The sequence below is a fragment of the Gymnogyps californianus genome, chromosome Z, assembly GCF_018139145.2.
Source record: "Gymnogyps californianus isolate 813 chromosome Z, ASM1813914v2, whole genome shotgun sequence".
Classification (NCBI taxonomy): Eukaryota; Metazoa; Chordata; class Aves; order Accipitriformes; family Cathartidae; genus Gymnogyps; species Gymnogyps californianus.
This window is the reverse complement of record NC_059500.1, coordinates 19,367,566-19,386,314: the sequence shown is the minus strand read 5'-3', so window position 1 is coordinate 19,386,314 and position 18,749 is coordinate 19,367,566. Positions and strand designations below refer to the sequence as shown.

Below are 18,749 nucleotides of genomic sequence, written 5' to 3'. Positions count from 1 at the left end.
TAGTTGAGGTAATTACAGGTGCTTTTTTACTTTTCTTTTTATACTGGTTGTTCATGTCAGGAATATACAGGAACAAGGTAACACATCAGTAAGTTACTGAAGTCATAAACAAGTTAATACAATATTTCATACCTTTAAGTTCAACAAATCTGGGTTTCAAGATGGGGTGTGTTGCAAGTCTTGCAATGGCTCGCTCAGTTGCAGTACAATTTGGCTATACAAAATAAATTCAAAGTCATGAAGTCAATAGAATGGTGAATACTTATACAGGTTTGTATCAGTTATGCTACAATGCAATCTAATGTGATTCTGGACTATTAACTGAACAAGAGGAAAAGCTTATGACACTGTAATATTTGAATGTTTCTTATTTTTCCTTTATTACTGTCATTCTAAATGAGGAAAAATCTGACTGCCCAAATATTGCCAGAAATGTAACAGACACGTAAATCTGCTATTTCTTAGGCACTGAATAGGGATAACATGATTTTTATTTTAAAAGCATACCAGACACATCTTTCAGAGCTAACACGCTGATTTTACGTTCAGTATTTCTTACACGTGCAAAGCAAATTCTTGAACCACCTGAATAAAAACCATTATATTGGTAAAAGGCATTCTGCATGAAGGAATACAGCAGCTTGCAAGAAGTGCAGTATGGATGCCATAAAAGTAGGCAAAATGACATAGCAGGTATTGAAGGAATACACATTAAATGTGGTTGAGAGGCAAGGTCTAACCTCATCTTAAAGACCAACAACCTTGAATTTGATGTGGTACAATACGGGAACTCTGTAGACTGATTCAAAGAACAAATATGATCTTCATGCTTTAATTTGAAGAAAAAGGAGGAAAGTAGGAATTGCTTCCATTTCTGACTTCCTCTTTTATATATTAGAAGTCACAGGTATGACACGTTGTAAAAGCTATCTCATTTTCAGGTTCTTGTCATCAGTCTGCTTGAAGAACAAAATGAGAGGTATCTAAAGACTTTTCCAAAGACAGCTTTGTCTTCCATTTTTTAAAGGGAGGGAAAGGAGGTGTAACAGGCTTGTAAAACACAAATTTAGCAGGAAGATTTCTTAAAGCCTGCAGTGGAATTCTTTGGGAGAGAGGAGAAAAGACACACCTTCCTCCGTTCCTTCTAGTGGTACTGTAATGGATAGATGTTTAAATTGTTGCTACCTGTGATTTGAGCTACATGCTACAGGAAGTACTACAGCAGAAGCCACCCAAAATCAATAGATGATGAGACTTGTAAAGAACCAGGCAAGTGCCCTGTGACCCAATCTGAGCTGGTTTTGGTGCCCAACAACTCAACACAACAAGCGGCCTCTCCTGTCCTGAGTGACCACCGCAACAGATGGAGCCCAAGTCACAGGTATGTAAATGGTAGGGAATAAGGGGTGGAGATTGTACTGGCTCTGCCCTGGGATGGAGTTAACTTTCTCCATGGCAGCCAAGATAGTGCTGTGCTTTGGATTTGTGACTAAAACATTTTAGAGTTGGTAACGCACAAATGTTTTAGTTATTGCTGAGCAGTGCTTGCACAGCATCAAGGCCTTCTCCGTTTTTCACTCTGCCCTCCCAACAAGCAGGCAGGGGGTAGGCAAGAGGTTGGGAAGGAAACACACCTGGGACAGCTGATCCAAATTGGCCAAAAGGATATTCCATTCCATATCAAGTCGTGCTCAGCAATAAAAGCTCAAGGAAAGGAAAAGGAAGGTGGGGATGTTTGTTGTTATGGCCTTTGTCTTCCCAAGTAACCATTACGTGAAATGAAGCCCTGCTTTCCGGGATGTGGCTAAACATCTGCCTGCCGATGGGAAGTAGTGAGTAAATTCCTTATTCTCTTTTGCTTGCGCACACAGCTTTGCTTCACTTATTGAACTGTCTTTATCTCAAGCCACGACTTTTTCTCACTTTTGCTCTTCTGATGCTATCCCCGTCCTGTGGGGTGGGGTGAGTGAGCAGCTGCTGGGTGCTTAGTTGCTGGCTGGGGTCAAACCACGACACAAACACTACCTAATACATCAGCAATGCATGTTTAAAGCATCTGATTTGCTTGACATAAGAGTGCTCGGTGGGGAATCCTACTTGTTTGCATGTACATTTTCTTCCAGCAGAATTATGTATAAACAGTATAAACAAAATTATATACAAAATTATGCATAAACTTAGTATAAACAGTAACGTATTCATTGCATATAGATAGATTGACACTTCATGCCAACTACTAGCGCAGGAGAGTCACTTTCAGTGCTTTGGTCTGAAGGAAACAGAGCAGAAGACACTACAGCTACAGCAGAGCCAGTACTTCTAAATGCAGAAATATTTAACTGGTTTGCAAAACATAAATCTTGTTCCTCAACCAATGCAAAGCAAATCCCATTTGTATTTCTTTTGCTGTAGTTCTAGAGCTTACAAAATATACTCTGGGTATGTCCGCTCATATTTCATGTTGGAAGTGCAGAGCATCTGGGAATTCTAGTACTTTCCTTTCTTCTCAAGTCTCTGCTATTACGACGTTATTGCTTCAGGTCAAGAAAAACTGGAAAAATGTTTTCTCTGTAGACTGTCTACAGAACTATGAACACTGGCCAGAGGAGACGGGTCAAAAGATGGGTCCATTTCCAAGGGCACAGACTGGCTTCCTTTCAGGCTAGCCTAGCTCTGAGAACTTGAAATCTGAATTTTGATCCCCATGTGACAGTGCTGCATGCTGCCACCAGATTCCTGGGACAGCAAGCTCACATTTCTGAAGATCAAACGCTATTTTCTTTGGAGATTTTTCTATAGCTGGAAAATCTATTTCTGAACTTAATTAATACACTTTTTCCCTCAGCTACTTCCTGTGGGTTTTGAAAGAATATACCATGAAGTTCAGAAAGCAGCAGCAGCTTCTGTGCAACATCTGGTGTCCTTTAATTCAAATATTTATAGAAAGGGTTTAAGCATATACATGCCAATCCATATGGAATAACCACATTTTTTCCTTATAGCAAAATACTTCACAAACACTACTCACACTGATAGACAGTAGCCAACAAACATACAATACGACATTCACATTCTTTAAAATTTCCCTTTTTTTTTTTTTTTTTGGCACATCCAACGCTCAATTTATTTTTCCTCAAGCATTTTCCAGTATATAAAACCTTGGCAGAAAATAAAACTTAACAGAAAAACGTCAACTGTATTTACAGCAAGAACACCCTTTCCCCGTCCTCCTACCCCCAGTATGTTTAATTATGCAGATACTGGAATTGTACACATTTATTCTCACATGTTCCTGCTACTTCTTGTATTATTTTCCACGATTCATTTTTTCACGCAAGCATGTCCTAGTACTTTCCACAGGAACACTCTCCCTCATTCAGTGTGCAACTGAGGTGCTGCAAAGTGAACAAAGCAACTGAGCAGTGTATAGTCACGCTTTTCAGTGAGGAGTTGTAAGCTACATACAGAACCACCTGAAAGTTAGAGTCTCCTCAAACTTTTTATCTTGGTAAGTGATGCATTATTTCTGTATATAGTATTAAAAACTTCTATCTATCATCACTGACATGTTTCATTAAACTCCATGTGGATATTGAACTGAATTAACTGCACTGATCTCTGTATTTTCAAACCTCTTAAAATGAAAAGAAACCCGAACTGCATAAACAAGCTTTCTTCATCCTGAATGGTAGATGTGCATAGACGCACAAACCTCAAAACATAACTCGTCAGTTATAGCATAATCAAACAGCAGTTGTATAACTTACAACGTGTAGACACACATGCACACCCCACATAAGGGAGACAAACTTTGTACAATGTGGCAATGATTGGGAAGAGAATGGACATTACAAGCTTGCTAAGATAAAACCAGATTCACAATACAAGTTTTGAGATGTGCTGGAAGAGTATGCATTACATGGCAAAAGCCATGACACAAAAAGTAACCTTGAAGCATGTCATACTCCAGTTTCTAAATTAACTGGAAGTGCAGTTCAACATTGAGTGTAACAACAGCCTGATTTTAAGCAAAAAAATGGCAGAGATAATGCTAACCAGGGTAAGCATAAAAAAAAAAAATCTCCAATTCTAGGCCCAAACAAGATGTCATTGCAATATCCTTTGTAGCAGCTGAGGAGAAGAGCTGTCTCTCTACTAAAAAAAAACCCAGAAAACCTGTTAATCCACACGTTCTTCCCAGAGCTCTAACTAGTTACAGCTGTCCTTCATAATAGCAGATGTGGTTAATGTGGTGTCACAGGGTGGCTGAAGGTGCCAGATCATGGCCGCCACCCAAGTCCATCCCATGACCTCATACTGCTTTGGAATAAGACCCTTGAGAAAAGTTACTTTCTGACTGTGAAATGCTACTAGTTCTCCCTCTTCCTTTATGTCTGTAAGGCATACAGTAAGTGATTCGTGGCCATCAGACACGGTGAAGATTTGGGTATGAGAGGCAATTGGTTATTGGTATCACTCATGGAAGCACTGTTGTCTCTCAGCTCTGAACAGCAAGAGATTGTTTGTTGACTGTGGTGTGTTGACCCTGCCTGGACACCAGGTGCCTACCAAAGCTGGTCTATCACTCCCCCTCCTCAGTGGACAGGGGCACGTTGTCTCTGCCACTCCTTCCTCCTCAGAGGGAGGACTCCTCACAGTCTTCATGAACTGCTCCAGCGTGGAGTCCCTCCCACGGGAGACAGTCCTCCATGAACTACTCCAACGTGAGTCCTTCCCACAGGCTGCAGTTCTTCACAAACTGCTCCAGCCTGGGCTCCTCTCTCCACAGGGCCACAGGTCCTGCCAGGAGCCTGCTTCAGTGCGGGCTTCCCATGGGTCACAGCTTCCTTTGGGCATCCACCTGCTCAGGCATGGGGTCCTCCATGGGCTGCAGGTAGATATGTGCTCCACCGTGGACCTCCATGGGCTGCAGGGGGACAGCCTGCCTCACCATGGTCTTCACCACAGGCTGCAGGGGAATCTCTGCTCTGGTGCCTGGAGCACCTCCTGTCCCTCCTTCTTCCCTGACCTTGGTGTCTGCAGGGATGTTTCTCTCACATATTCTCAATCCTCTCCTCTGGCTGCTGTTGCGCAGCAGTTTTTCCCCCTTTCTTAAATATATTATCACAGAGGCTCTATCACTGTCGCTGATGGGATCGGCCTTGGCCAGCGGCGGGTCCGTCTTGGATCCAGCTGGCATTGGCTCTATTGGACATGGGCAAAGCTTCTAGCAGCTTCTCACAGAAGCCACCCCTGTAGCCCGCCTGCTACCAAAACCTTGCCATGCAAACCCAACACACTCACCTTGATAACAGGAGGATGGATCAACTAGGGAATGCCGTCAACAGGTCTCTGTTGGATTTGGCAAGAGTTTAAAAGAGAGTGGTTCTCCCAAATACAGAAATAACAGAGAGCAATCCCATAGTATTCAAAGGACACAAACATCAGCACTAAATGCTTCACACTCTGCACGGCAAATGGATAGCCAAAACCTGTCAGATTTATAATCAACTTTTACTCAGTCTTTACTGAAGCTTTCCCAATTTTCCATGTAACATCAAAATGATGGTACAGGTGTTACGAAGAAGTAGCTATACAAGCTTAATAGCAAGACAGGTGAGAAGTTCTTATGGCAATTACTTCTGTATGGATCTCAGGAAATCATGCAAGTTTCAACAGATTTTTTTTTTATTGGACTATATACAATTTTTAAAATAGACTGATGAAAAATTTCCAATTGAAACTAAAATGTATGTCCTTAACAGATCTAAAGCCTTTGCAAAAAAACTCAGCAGGATAATGTCTTGTAATAGAACAACAGAAGAAAAACTGAACAATTTCTTACAAAACATCAAGATACAGAAGTAAACCTGAAGTCCCTCTTGGCTTCTTGTTTATTATTCTTTTCAGCACTTGCCACAGTTTATATTGGTTTACATTGTTTTCTGTTATCAGGTTAATTCAACCATGAAAATATTTGGATATTTGCTTTATTTATCTTGCAAGCATTTTGGAAGCTGAAGACCCATGGCAACATGGGGTACTCTGGACAATCTTTTCGCTCAACTGCAGAACTGTACACAATAGAAAGTAAAGGTCTGGAGAATCTAGCTGACCTTGCATTGACGGCAGTAGCACTGTCAACTCATCACTGACTTCTGCAGACTCCCGAATCCAGCATCAGGGAGAAGCATGAGATTCTTCTAAATACTATCAACTTCATTTGTATGTCTGGACCAAAGCTATTCTTTTCCCCATAATTTGTTCACTTAGATTTACCTTCGCTCCTACATTCAGTTTGGCTTGTCTTTTATCAAAAATGAGTATGAAGTATAAACTTGTTTCTATCATTGTCTCCTCTTCTTTTAAAATAAGACTTTCAAAATAGGCCATAAATTCAAACAAAAATAGATTTCTTGCTGTTCTTTGCTGCATGCATTATAAAAAATACCTACTATCCAAGCATTTGAAAAAGTTTAAAGGCTCTTTAAGAAGCCTAGTACTTTACAAGTGTTAGAAGACCATATTTAATTGGAGTATAAAAGAGTCAATGGAGTTTCTCTGGATTAACCTGTCACTACTAATTTAGCCAACCATACAAGTGTGAGGTAAAAGCTTATTTTTCAGATTGGGAAATGGTCAAAGAGAAATGGAGTGTTTCATCCCAAACTACCCCAGTGATCTACAGCAGAGCTTGGCATAAATCCCAGACCTGCCGAAGTACAAATTATATACTTAATCTTCTACTAATTCTTTCCTTCTTGTCTTTATGCATAAAATAATACCTATGATTGTTTCAATAAAGAAAAGTCAGAGCAAAAAAATCCTGAATAAAGCAGGCACGGATTCTTAATTATCTCCTCATGGAGAACAGGGTCAACTCTAGGTGTAAGCTAAAGCAGTAAGATTGTGGGAAAACTCAAATGCTGCTAACTCTTCTCCACTTCTTCCAGGGTTAGTAAGAATATGTGTCTATAATCCTCTCAGTCTGGCATCCCACACAAACAATGCACACATTTTTAAAGAAAAAGAATGTTAACTTCTTAAGGTTATGAAAGAGGACACAAAGTGAGCACCGTGCCAACTCCCCTACACAGTTGTGGTGGTCTAACTCATTGTGACTACCAACACTGAAACCTCTGCTGGCCTTTGAGAAAACCTAGAAGCATGTTGAACATTACCTTATGCTATGGACAAATGCGTCTATGATGTGGACAAATTCCCAGTGCAAAGCAGTTGTGAAGAGACTACTCCCCATATTAGATTCTAAAAAAATTATTAAGAAATGTAAAAATATTACATAATTTGAATTGTACATCCAGTACAATCGACCAGTATAAAATATGTACAGTTCTCACTTATAGCCATGTAAAATCAAATACATAAACCATAACAGTATAAAGGCTACAAGTTTTTGCTTTATATATATAGCTTTGTATAGAATATATGCATTTCATATATTTTGACATTTGAACAGTTGAGGTACTGTATCACTGTAAAAATATGCGTCTTGCCAAACTGAATAAAAAAATTTGGCATACAGCACAGTAAAATAGATGCCACTAAAAAAAAAACCAAACCAAAACCAACCAACCCCCCCCCCCCCCCCCCCCCCCCCCCCCCCCCAATCAGGCAAAAGACAATCATACTGAGAAAGTAAACTGGAAAGCTAAATACAATGAAACAGAAGCCCTGAAGCAAAAGATGTACTTCAGGGGGAATAGAAACAAAATGCATCTCTGATAACAGGCCGTAGCTGTGAACAATACAAAGAGTAAGGTCTTTTCCAGAAAATTCACATAGACTTCTTCAGAGATCATAATGAAATTTGGAGGGCAGGTCATCTATAAATTAGTCTGACAACCACTATATATGAGATCTGAAACCACAACTGACTTGCAGAAAAGTGAAGTTGACAGATCATTTGCTCGTAACTGGCCATCTAGAATGAGCGTTTGGAGACTCAAAATAGGCAGGTGTTTATTAACTCCGAACAAGGAGTTAAGCTGAGCAATCTCAAAGTGAAATCTGAAACAACCGCTATTTGGGAAAACAAAATTTAAAAAATTGATTACTTATTTGTTATAGAAAAGAGAGCAGAAACACAAAGTAGACCAACAACACTCAGGCAGTTCTGCAAGCCAAGCAGGAAACAGAATTGTCCGAGTTCACTACGATCTGAATGCATCCGAGCTCCCAAGATCCAGCTGTGCATCACAGGCATGTCCAAAGACTAAGTGGAAGCAGATGGTAGCAAATAAATTGGTGAGATACAGGGATGAGCTCCACATTATTAAAACTATTTAATGGACCAAGAAGTTCACAGTATTCTGCCTTGGACGAACCTGAGAAGTTTCAGTATTGAGATATCTACCAGTCTCCTTATGAAGTCAATTTGGTGACAAAACTCTGTACTGAACTTCCAGGGATGTAATCTTGAGACATCCTTACAAAATTTCACTGTAAAACAGATGCTCAAACCTCAAATTATCACTTGTCAGATGCAGCCCGATACAGCACCATATGTATAAGCACACATGAAAGATAGCTTATAACAGTGAAAGTAGACATAGTTCAGATCCTCAAATTTAAAATAGATGCAAAGCTTCAAAACCAGCTAACATTTGAAAAACAAGCTCCAATTTAATCAGGTATATTTCAGATAATTTGTAACGTAAAGGTAAAAGATTTATCCCTGCCAACAAACCCTGTCTTGCTCAGACCTTCACATTGACAAGCATTACCACCAAGGAACACACCTATATGTAACTAAAGTACTGTCAGGTCAATGTCTTCAGATAAAACTCTTGGGAGAGATGTATTTATGTTCAGAGCGCTGCTGAAGGAACTAAATATGAGAGCCAGGGATTTGGAGGCACAGACGACTTAAAGACTTCACGAATGCTGCACACACTAACCAGGGGTAAGCCATGTTATAATATGCTATTCAAAACAAGACAGAATTTCTTGGCATACCACATTGCAATTTTCGTGCACAATTGAAAACAGATTTCTTTTAATCTATATGTTTTTCAGCCACTTTCTGAAAAAGACAATGGAAATACAAATTCTGTTCACTGAGAAACTATTAAAACATCTGAGATAAACATACCAGTTCAACATACCAGTTCTTTGGCACCAAAATGTAGATTTTCCATCAGTAAGTCTATTGAGGGAGTATATGCATTCGAAACTTACTCTAATGATAAACATATGTCAGGTACGTATGGGAGCCCTGATATTACTTGAGCATATCAGTAGATGATGGATGTAAAATAAATGGAAATCCTGGATGTTCACATTTTATAGCAGGTATTTCACCATATGGCACACAGAACAGTCACCTTTATGCTTAGAGGCTCTCGGGCATCTTCTAGGCCATTACATTATTATTACTGGACTCTGGCACGCAGAATTTTCCTAATGTGTAATCACTGAACCACTTCAATCATCATGCAGTCATTTGTATTCCAAACCCAAGAAAAACTAGACCATCACCCTTTAAATTTAATGCTGTTATACTTTCACTAAGTGACTAGTTACCTCATGTTTCCCATACTTTCTCTTACCCAGTAATCTTGCCATAGAGGGGCAATAACCTGTAAACTTATGCTCTCATTTTACCAAGCTGTAACTTTTTAATGTAGCCGGTCTTAGCAGCTACATTCATTGACATCCCAATAATGAGATTTTTCTTTAAACGGAATTCCAATAATTCAAGAACATCTAGTTTTTCTTCTTCTACAGTTAAGTTTTAAAAAGTTCAAGCAATAGTGCCTCCAGCACTTTTAATCTAATTTTCCAGTGTTAACAGACTGATGGCCTTCATATTGAGCTGAAAGAGCCCTCCTAATTCCATAACTTCTTTTTTTTTAGTTTTTATTTTTATAAATCTTAATTTCTTAATTCTGAGTTGCAGCACTTTAAAAACTGATCTGGATAGGAAAGGGGGAAAGACATCGGAATCGTTTTGTACTTTATTTTTATATGATATATAATGAAAAACTGATAGAGTTTCATTTATAAAAACAAAAAGAGCAAAAGACAGCAGCAGCTGTTTTTGATTTTTAGAAATATCAGGAATGTCAGATTTTTTTTTCTGATTTGGTAATGCAATTCTGAGTCACACTACAAAGCATACATACAGAAAGAGCTTTTCCAGTTAGTAATGTGTGTGTAGCTGTCAGTCTTTAATGTAAGTGATTACAATTGTTTATATAACATTAAAGACATCTTAACACTTTAAGTTCTCTAAGCAACCAAAATAATGAAAGATTCCAACTCATGTATGTCCTACCTTACATTCTCTCTCCTTGCACTTCTCTTCTGTGCCAACTCTATTGTGCTTCTCAAAATAAGATCAAAAGGTAACGAACTATGGCTACCTTTCCCTCAGTGGTATACTGATCTTGGTTTCTCACACAAAAAAACCCTGTTGGAAGTTAATGCTTTTAAAACCACCTCCAGTAACCTTGGTTGAAATTGCTCAATGGGTACCAATACTTAGAGGATTAGCAGACAGATAGATAGATAGCAAGACAGGGAAAACATTTTGCTTTCTCATTTGGTTGAGCATATACTTCTCCCTGCCTCTTCATGTGGATCAACTTTATTTGTAAACTGATTACTTTCCCTATGCATAGAAGATGCAATTCAAAGATTCTCTCCTTAGTATCCAAATTAATTAAGGGTAACTGAAAACTCTCAGTTTTTTACTTTTTTCTCAAAGTATTGGAGGTGCCAACCAACTGGCACTGTAGGCAGTTTGTTTTATCTTCATTATCTATTGGATCAAACTGTTCCCTCCTTGGCCTTTCAGAGATGTCCTGAAAAGTAGCCACATGCCCCCTGTTGGTCATGTCATTGTGAAGCAGATGTTCCTCCATGCATATCGTTTTCCCCCTGCTTTTAGTTTAAGAATTCCTTTATGACCTTTAAAATTTTCAGTGCCAGCAGCCTGGCACAATTTTGATTATGATGCAGCTCATCTTTCCTGTCCAGCTTCCTCTTCCCCCAAAGGTTTCCCAAACACCTAAATCTCTCCTTTCTATACCATACTCTCATCCATGCATTGAGATTCTGGACCTCTACCTGCCTCTTGGGCATTGTATGCAAGTCTGAATAATATTCTGGAGAAGGATACCCAGGAGATTCTGCACATCAGTAACTTGGCCTTCCTTTATTAAAAAAAACCAACAAAACAAAACAGGCCAAACCAACCACCATACCTTGAGAACCTCTTGTTACGCTACATTTTTTTTTCTGCATTTTCTTCAAGGAAAGCATAAAAACAAGACTACTTCTAACATTTTCCTCTAATGTTCCCATGACAGCTCATATCCAGTAAGATATTTATACAGATCACTTAAATACTCACTTAAAATAGGAATGAAAGTTGAGAGTTGCTTGTCTTTCATGAGTGCTGTGACATAAATATTTCTGGGACTGAAAAAATACAGCCATGTGCATATAAAGCACCATGCATCACAACATCACTACCACAGGCATATCTGAGCTTAAAAACACTGCTCTTCTCAAGTCACCTTATTGTCCATTTATGCTCTTGCAAGCATGCTTATTGTCTCTGAATTACCTAGATGACAAAAGCCAAATATTGCTTACAAAAATGTGAACTGACTACCTCTGAGCTTTATTGACAACAATATGCCTGCCCACATTCTGGTCTGACACACCAAATAAGTGAAATAAGCATATTCAAATCAAAAGCAATCACATTAGTTTTGAGATTGAGCCTTGTCTAAGGACAGGAATACACTTTAATAATCTTGAACAGTCAGTTCAACCAGGCAACAAAACTAAGGAACACAGCTTCACAGCAATGCAAATGAGTGGTACAAAGATCCCTGGACTAGTAATTTAAAATTTGACAGGGGACAGCCTTTTTGTGTCAGAGACAAACATAGTATCTCTGAAAAACTGCCAAAGTTACTAGCAGTTTATTTCAATACTGAACTTTAAAAAGATTCTTTCCAGACTGGACAAAATCCAAGCTGTAATTAAACTGAGATCACTGCAATTGCTACTCTGCTGTTGTAGATGATGGTAACTTTCAGTTAGTCTATCTCCTTGCTCTCAAACAGTGATCCTACTGATGCGCATCTGTGGCAGCCTAGTTTGAATGCAAAGGGGCTAATGGAGAAGACATCTACAAATTGGCCCAGAGAAAGTAATGGGGGAAGGTGGGGAAGGAATGGCTAACCAAAGATGGGAGGGCAGTGGACAGAACATAGCATAGGCAGGAACCTGAACTCTCCCTTTGGAAGCCTGGGAAGGGATTGGTACTGGCTGGGCTAGCAGACAGATGGACAATCAGGTGGAGAAGTAGGCGGGAGAAGAGCGGAGAAAGATTTGTCAAAGATCGACAGACTTAGTTTTATACTGACATAAAACTTCAGTTTCAGCCATAGCAATGGATTCTAGGCTCTAAAATATAGAAGAGTATATATAAAAGACATCCTAAACAGCTCGCAGTTCAAGTGATCAAATTTGGAAGATGAGGAACCTTCAGGAAAAGAAAATAAAAAACAATCAGTCACACAGAGAAAGTATTTACGCCTGAATGTGATATTCATCACTGAATGCAAAATTCTTCACTTCATCAGTAGTCTTAGGAAGACCACAGACATTCCTGTTTAACGTTAACATCTGGTGTTTGACATGGAAAATTCTCAGGAAACACTGGCTTCATACCTTCGGTGTAACTTCCATTCAGAGTCAAAATACTGAGGACAAAAAGAATTCAACTCTGCAACACCGATTCCCAGCATCAAGCCAATTATTTTAGCCTGTGTTACAGGAAATTAGGCTATTAAATCAATGCAACACATTTCCAAAAACATAAGATGTTGACAGATGCAACTATTACATAGAGAAAAGCATATCTGGTATCTGATATGCAAACAGACACTTTTATTTCCATACTGAAATGAGAAAGGAACATAACATTTTAACACATAGGAAAATAAATGGAGTATTATTATTTTACTATTCTGCACATAAACACATTGTTAGAGACTGGAAACACCTTTGTACGTACAAGGAAATACATTCATTCTGAAGCAAAATAAGTAAAGTTGATAACGGTTCCAATAATTGATACTTAGAAAGAAGGTGGGGGGGGGAAATGAGATGGAGATTGTTAACAGAGTCCAGGTAGGTGATCATTAAGCTATTAAATTATCACATATTCTTCTTATAATTATGCTCTGATTGTCTATTCATGTTTTTTAACTTAAGAAGAGTGTAACAACCAGAATTCAGATTAAAAAAAGAGAATGAAGTTTTTCAAGGGTCCCTTAAAAACACCAGCCATTCGCCCCCACATCGCCAAAATCAAACCACAAAACAGCAAAGTGCAAAGAATTAATGATAAGCATATTATACAAAGCTGATGGACTATCACATCAGTATTACACAAAAGACTGATTCATACAGTAGTCCTCCCCCTATGGTTTATGGATTGCAAACAAAATATTTTCATAAGCAAAGAATCTTAAAAATCCACATAAGTAATTATCTACTTATGCTGCTATTAAAGGCACTAACAACAGAAACAGAAGTTTTGTATCAATAATAACATCTATCCTAATCAGAATGTTTTTGTAGTGAGTAGAATTCTTCAGAGGGGTGGGGGATGGGGGAGGGGGGGGGAGAAGGGAGGAGGTTGTGGAAAAATCCCCCAAAGCCCAAACGAAAGACAGCAACTATTCTGTACTTGATCCAAAGCCTTTGAAGTTAACGGAAAGTCTTCAATTAAACTGCAAGAGACTTTGCATCAGGCCCCTTTTATGATTTAGTGCATTTCCTCAGATTAAATCCACAGAGAACACAGAGGTTTTGTTTTTATATATTTTCCACTAGAAAGTACATTTTTAAAATAAATTAAGGCAACAATCACAAGTGTACATTTAGGATTGTCAGCTCGAATAGAAACCTTTATATTTTTCAAAGTTAGAAAATACAGACATGACTGTTGCACCTCGGATGGAGATGTGTTTAATCAAAAGTTCTACTTGATTCAGAAATTACATCTTCCTTTATTTCCCTGTCACACAGCTAAAAACTACTAGCAGTATCAACTTTAAAATTTCCTTAATAAATAAGTGTATTAATTAGAATAAATGTTATGCATTTATTGGTTGTGTAACCATGTCTTGTATGTGTTAGTGTGTTGTAACCAACGACTACCATCTAGTGATATATTCTGAGGAACCTGATGCTCCAAATAATTACTGACTGTTAATTAATGCCTCAAAGTTTTTAGCCTTTCATAAACTGCCTTTCACAGATTGTTCGTGTGAAACACGTTTTCGGTGTAAATCTACAAAGAAGAACATAAAACAACACAAGCACCATCACTAGCCTACCCTTGCTCTTTTTTTGGTTACTGATAAACAGACTAATCTCAGGCCACCACCTGCACAGTTTAAAGAGAAGGTGACATGAATCTGAGAAATGCTATTTTGATAATGTGATTTAAACACTCTTTTGAAAGACATAAAGGTAATACATAATCAGTCCTGTAACTTCATCCTTTGTTCCTGTCTGTCCTGGGCAGAAATACCTTTCTACCTCTTTCTCATGTCCTTCTTGCCCAAGGACTTCCTTAGTCCCGCATCAGAGATCCAGCGAATTCATGGAGGAGTTTGGGAGGTGAAACAGGATCTTCTCACATGTGAAGCAGTAGAATTCTCATTTCATAAATCACAGAAAACCTTTTCTTATTACTGTTAGTATTTTCGCTGGTTCCCCAATCCCAAATTCATTTCAGCCATATAGGTAAAGAGCCATAGGTATTAAATTCACTCACCCCTGAAATAACCCCCAGAACTTTAACTGTCGCATAACAGCCTTTGGGCATCCATTAAAAATACCTGGACCCGAAGCTAGACAGCACTAATGTCATCCTTCCAAAATCATGTTAAGTACAGCTGTCCTTATCAGGCAGCTTAGACTTTTAATGATCAAAATCATACTGTGCACCAGGCTGCTCAGTCAAATCCTGGCATGTCTCCCTATGGCCGTGCATGAGCTGCCTGAGATCCTGTTTCTAAAGCCTTTGAATTCTTTTTAAATTCCAAACATGACAAAGTTGGTTCCTGACTGTGAAGCAATCCAAAATAAGCTTACCAGGCCTTACATTAGCAATAAAAAGCCTCTAAGAGCTAGTAATGGCTTACATTTCTGGTCTAGAAGAAATTTCTCAACACACTTAGAAATTGTGGCAAGCTTTTCAGTAATCTTGAGAGTCAGAAGGATGTGGCATGGCCCCAAAAAACTTTGAAGATCATAATATACTCAAAATTTGCTGTGCAGAATCCCCTTTGCAGACAAGCATCTGCATGATTCAAACATGACAAGATTGGAGTAACAGGTGAAAATATAGGACTTAGTAGGAAAAGGTGGTGCTCTTCTCAAGGACCACAGATTATATAGCTCAGTGCAAAAAAAGGAAAACTATGCTAACTAAGGTTATGTGAAGATTGTATCTGGAACCAAAAAACAGAGGATGTATTTATCATCTGCGAATATTTGTTGGTATTTCTGCAAGTCAGAAGCATGTGCTCAATTCAAGCTCTGACATTAATGTACACTAGTACTCTATTCTTCACTTAAAGAAAAATACAATAGTTCTTTGCAGTTTCAGTTTCAATCCCACCCCCCCAAATCTGAAAGTTGCTGAATTTTGAAGCACATAGACTTTATTATTTAGAAAAAATAAGAAGTATTTTGACTTAAGGCAAGATGGCACTCCAGATCGTTGCTTGTAGTAGAGAGTTCCATCATGGGGAGCAGAAATCTGTCATTCTCCGCGTTTAAAACACAGGGGTTTTTTTCCTCGTGTCCTATATACCAAAGACTTAACGGAACAAAAACTAAATGAGGTGCTACAATAAGTTAGTCAATATCTGTTAGCACTAGTGCAAAGGCAACAAAACCGACTGCGGTTATGAAGGTGTTCACAGGTGGACCAATGTCCCCTTTTCTGGAGAAACAGCACAGACGACATATATTTTCTCTAAAACCAGAAAAATATTAATACATACTAACCTATCTATCCTGCCTATCTTAATCTATCTAAGTTACCTTAAACCTATGTTAGCAATAAATTGAAGATAACATTTAAGACCTTTGTCAGTTTCCAAGTCAGTTTCCTGCTTGTAATGAACAGCATTTTTAGGATTAGCTTCTGATTTATAACTTCGGTGTGCTGGAGCACAACACTAATGAACCAAGCCTCCCGTAACAGTTCAGGTACATATGCTTTAAGGAACACTTCAAAATGCAATCACAGCTGGAAATACCAGTTTAAAAAAAAACATTAGACCACAGATTTGCCACGTTTTTTCATTTTACTAATGGCTGGCAAATGTATTTGTTGCAGACAGTACACAACCGTGTACAGGAAGTGCAAAAAACCAGTCAAAACCTAAAAAATACAGGTTCCATTTTTCAGCAGCTGTAACTAAGCACCAACAATATAAAGTCCAGTTAAAGTTGCATGGCAACATTCATTACAATATTTACAATAGAATTTATCACCTGTTGATAGCAATGGTGCCAGCTGCAGCAATATTAAAGTGGATTAAAAATATTTCAGCAGAGGTACTCAATGAAGAACTGTTCACCTACTGCTTCTTGTCTTACAGTAACGTGGTAAGCCCTATAACAAATTTATAAATTAGAAAAGGAAGAAGTCTTGTGTCATGTAGCTGGTGACTGTTGTCAAATCACTCTGCAACTACCATAAATCTGATTTGCTTATTAGCAACCATCAGTATAGCAATATCGACAGCTAAATCATAAGAACTCAGTGCCACCTGCTAAACACTTAGCACAATTTTATTGTACTTGACTGAAATCTATGCAAACTCTTTTTAAATAAAAAAGTATGCTTATCTTATTCTGAAAAATATACGGAGAAACATAGTAATGGAACATAAAATCTCAGTGGGCAGAAGGAATTAAACAAATATCTTGACTACATGTCCACTATGCAAAACTAATATTCAGCATTCCACAGTGAATTAAAAGCAGATTGCCTTTTATCAATGAAAATGAAAATAGCCACAGGATGTTTTCCTTCAAATATTTCAAAACTTAAGTTAATGAAAAGGCAAACAGTGTGGTCTGCATTTCATGTGACCTACAGAACATTGCTAGGGATAGAAAATAAATGATTTTTTTAAATTGTATGTTTAATAACTAACTGTGGGAAAAGAAGAAATAATATATTGGCAAATTAATTTTTGTTAAAACACAGAAGGGATGCCTTCTTTAGTTAGGGATATGCTATGGCCAACCAATAGCAACCAATAAAGTTATAATGGCTTAGCCATCACTTGTCAACAGTACTGTAATAATTAATTGTACATGTTCTTCTACTGCAGTGAGGTTAAAAACCCTCTATGGGTTTAAAAAAGCATCAGCACCCATCCATAAACTTGATTTGAAACATGAGACCCGCTCACTACAAGGTGTGAGATTAACAGACTTCCATAGTACTGAAAAACAGGACCAGCAGCAGAAAGTAACAGAAATAACAACAGTACTAAAAACCAAAAACAATTCCATGAAGATACCTGTATCATCTGTTTTCAAGGATTACAGCTAAATGAAAGCCTAGTTTAAGTAAATATGGAAAGCATACAATCAGCCATGACTATGAATACATAAAAAATGATGGGACAAAATAAACTAGTAAGATTAATAATATTCCTTCTGTATTCTTGGCAATAAAATTATCCTCTTAGAAAATAAAATACCAACTGTAAACCTGTAAACTCCTTTAAAACAATAGCATCAATTATTTCATTTTGGGGCTCCCATACTTCATGCAACCAGCATAAGCCTGATGCATTTAAATTCTTGGCAGAAGAATCTCCTACAGAAAGTGACAAAATGTCTTACTGTTTGAATTTAGCATCCCTCTTCAAGCATGAAATCCTTTTCCATGTGTCCTCACACATCCAGAATCTTCACTTCTGCACCATTTCTAACATTACAATAACAATTTTCTGACTAGCTCACCTTCAGACTGGAAAATCTTGGTCAAATAAATTTAAAAGAAGAATGCTACTTTTTAGCTCCATGTCAGTATATCTGTGACCTTTTCCTTACTCTCTTCTACCATCAAAAGAAGGAAAAGCAATAAGATGCTTCCATCCAAACACTGCTCCAGAAATACCAAATTCCTATGATATTTCCCGATTAACTTGATTTTGCTCACATGAACCATGGAAATCGTGCTGCACACCATGCTAATAGCTGAACTACATCACACATAACTGTGCTTTGCAACAGCATAGTTATATTATAAACTAATGATGACATTATAGGAGGAAATGACCCAATTCTACACTAAAACTTAGCCTGTGGACCATAAACATTTCAGATTTCAGACTCCCTCAGTGGACCACCCATAGAAATTTAGAGTAATGTGGAGAAAAATATACAGTTTCATGTATTGATGGTTTTTGATTCAGAATTGCTTTCTGGTATCACTTCTGCACATCCCTTAAAATGGTACTTATTTCTGCTCTTCTTCACTCTTCTCTTAGAGTGTCCTGCCTGCTCTCAACCTCAACTGCTTATTTCAACAAGCATCTTCCCACTTGTATGTCTTCATTTAATCGCTTACAGACACTACTAGTCAGACAGTTAATATTTAATAATGTACCATCAGTGGGCTTCAGGAGAAACATTACACTGAAATTAATGAGCCACAG

General features: G+C 38.1%; 1 protein-coding gene across 1 annotated transcript in view; it reads right to left on the bottom strand.

Annotated features, from left to right (window-relative positions):
* SRFBP1 (serum response factor binding protein 1) overlaps positions 1-18,749 on the bottom strand; it is a 78,015-nt gene that overhangs the window by 3,772 nt on the left and 55,494 nt on the right. Inside the window, exon 5 of the mRNA XM_050913583.1 lies at positions 133-214. Coding sequence (XP_050769540.1) covers positions 133-214 — 82 coding nt within the window. The remainder of the gene's footprint in view (positions 1-132; positions 215-18,749) is intronic.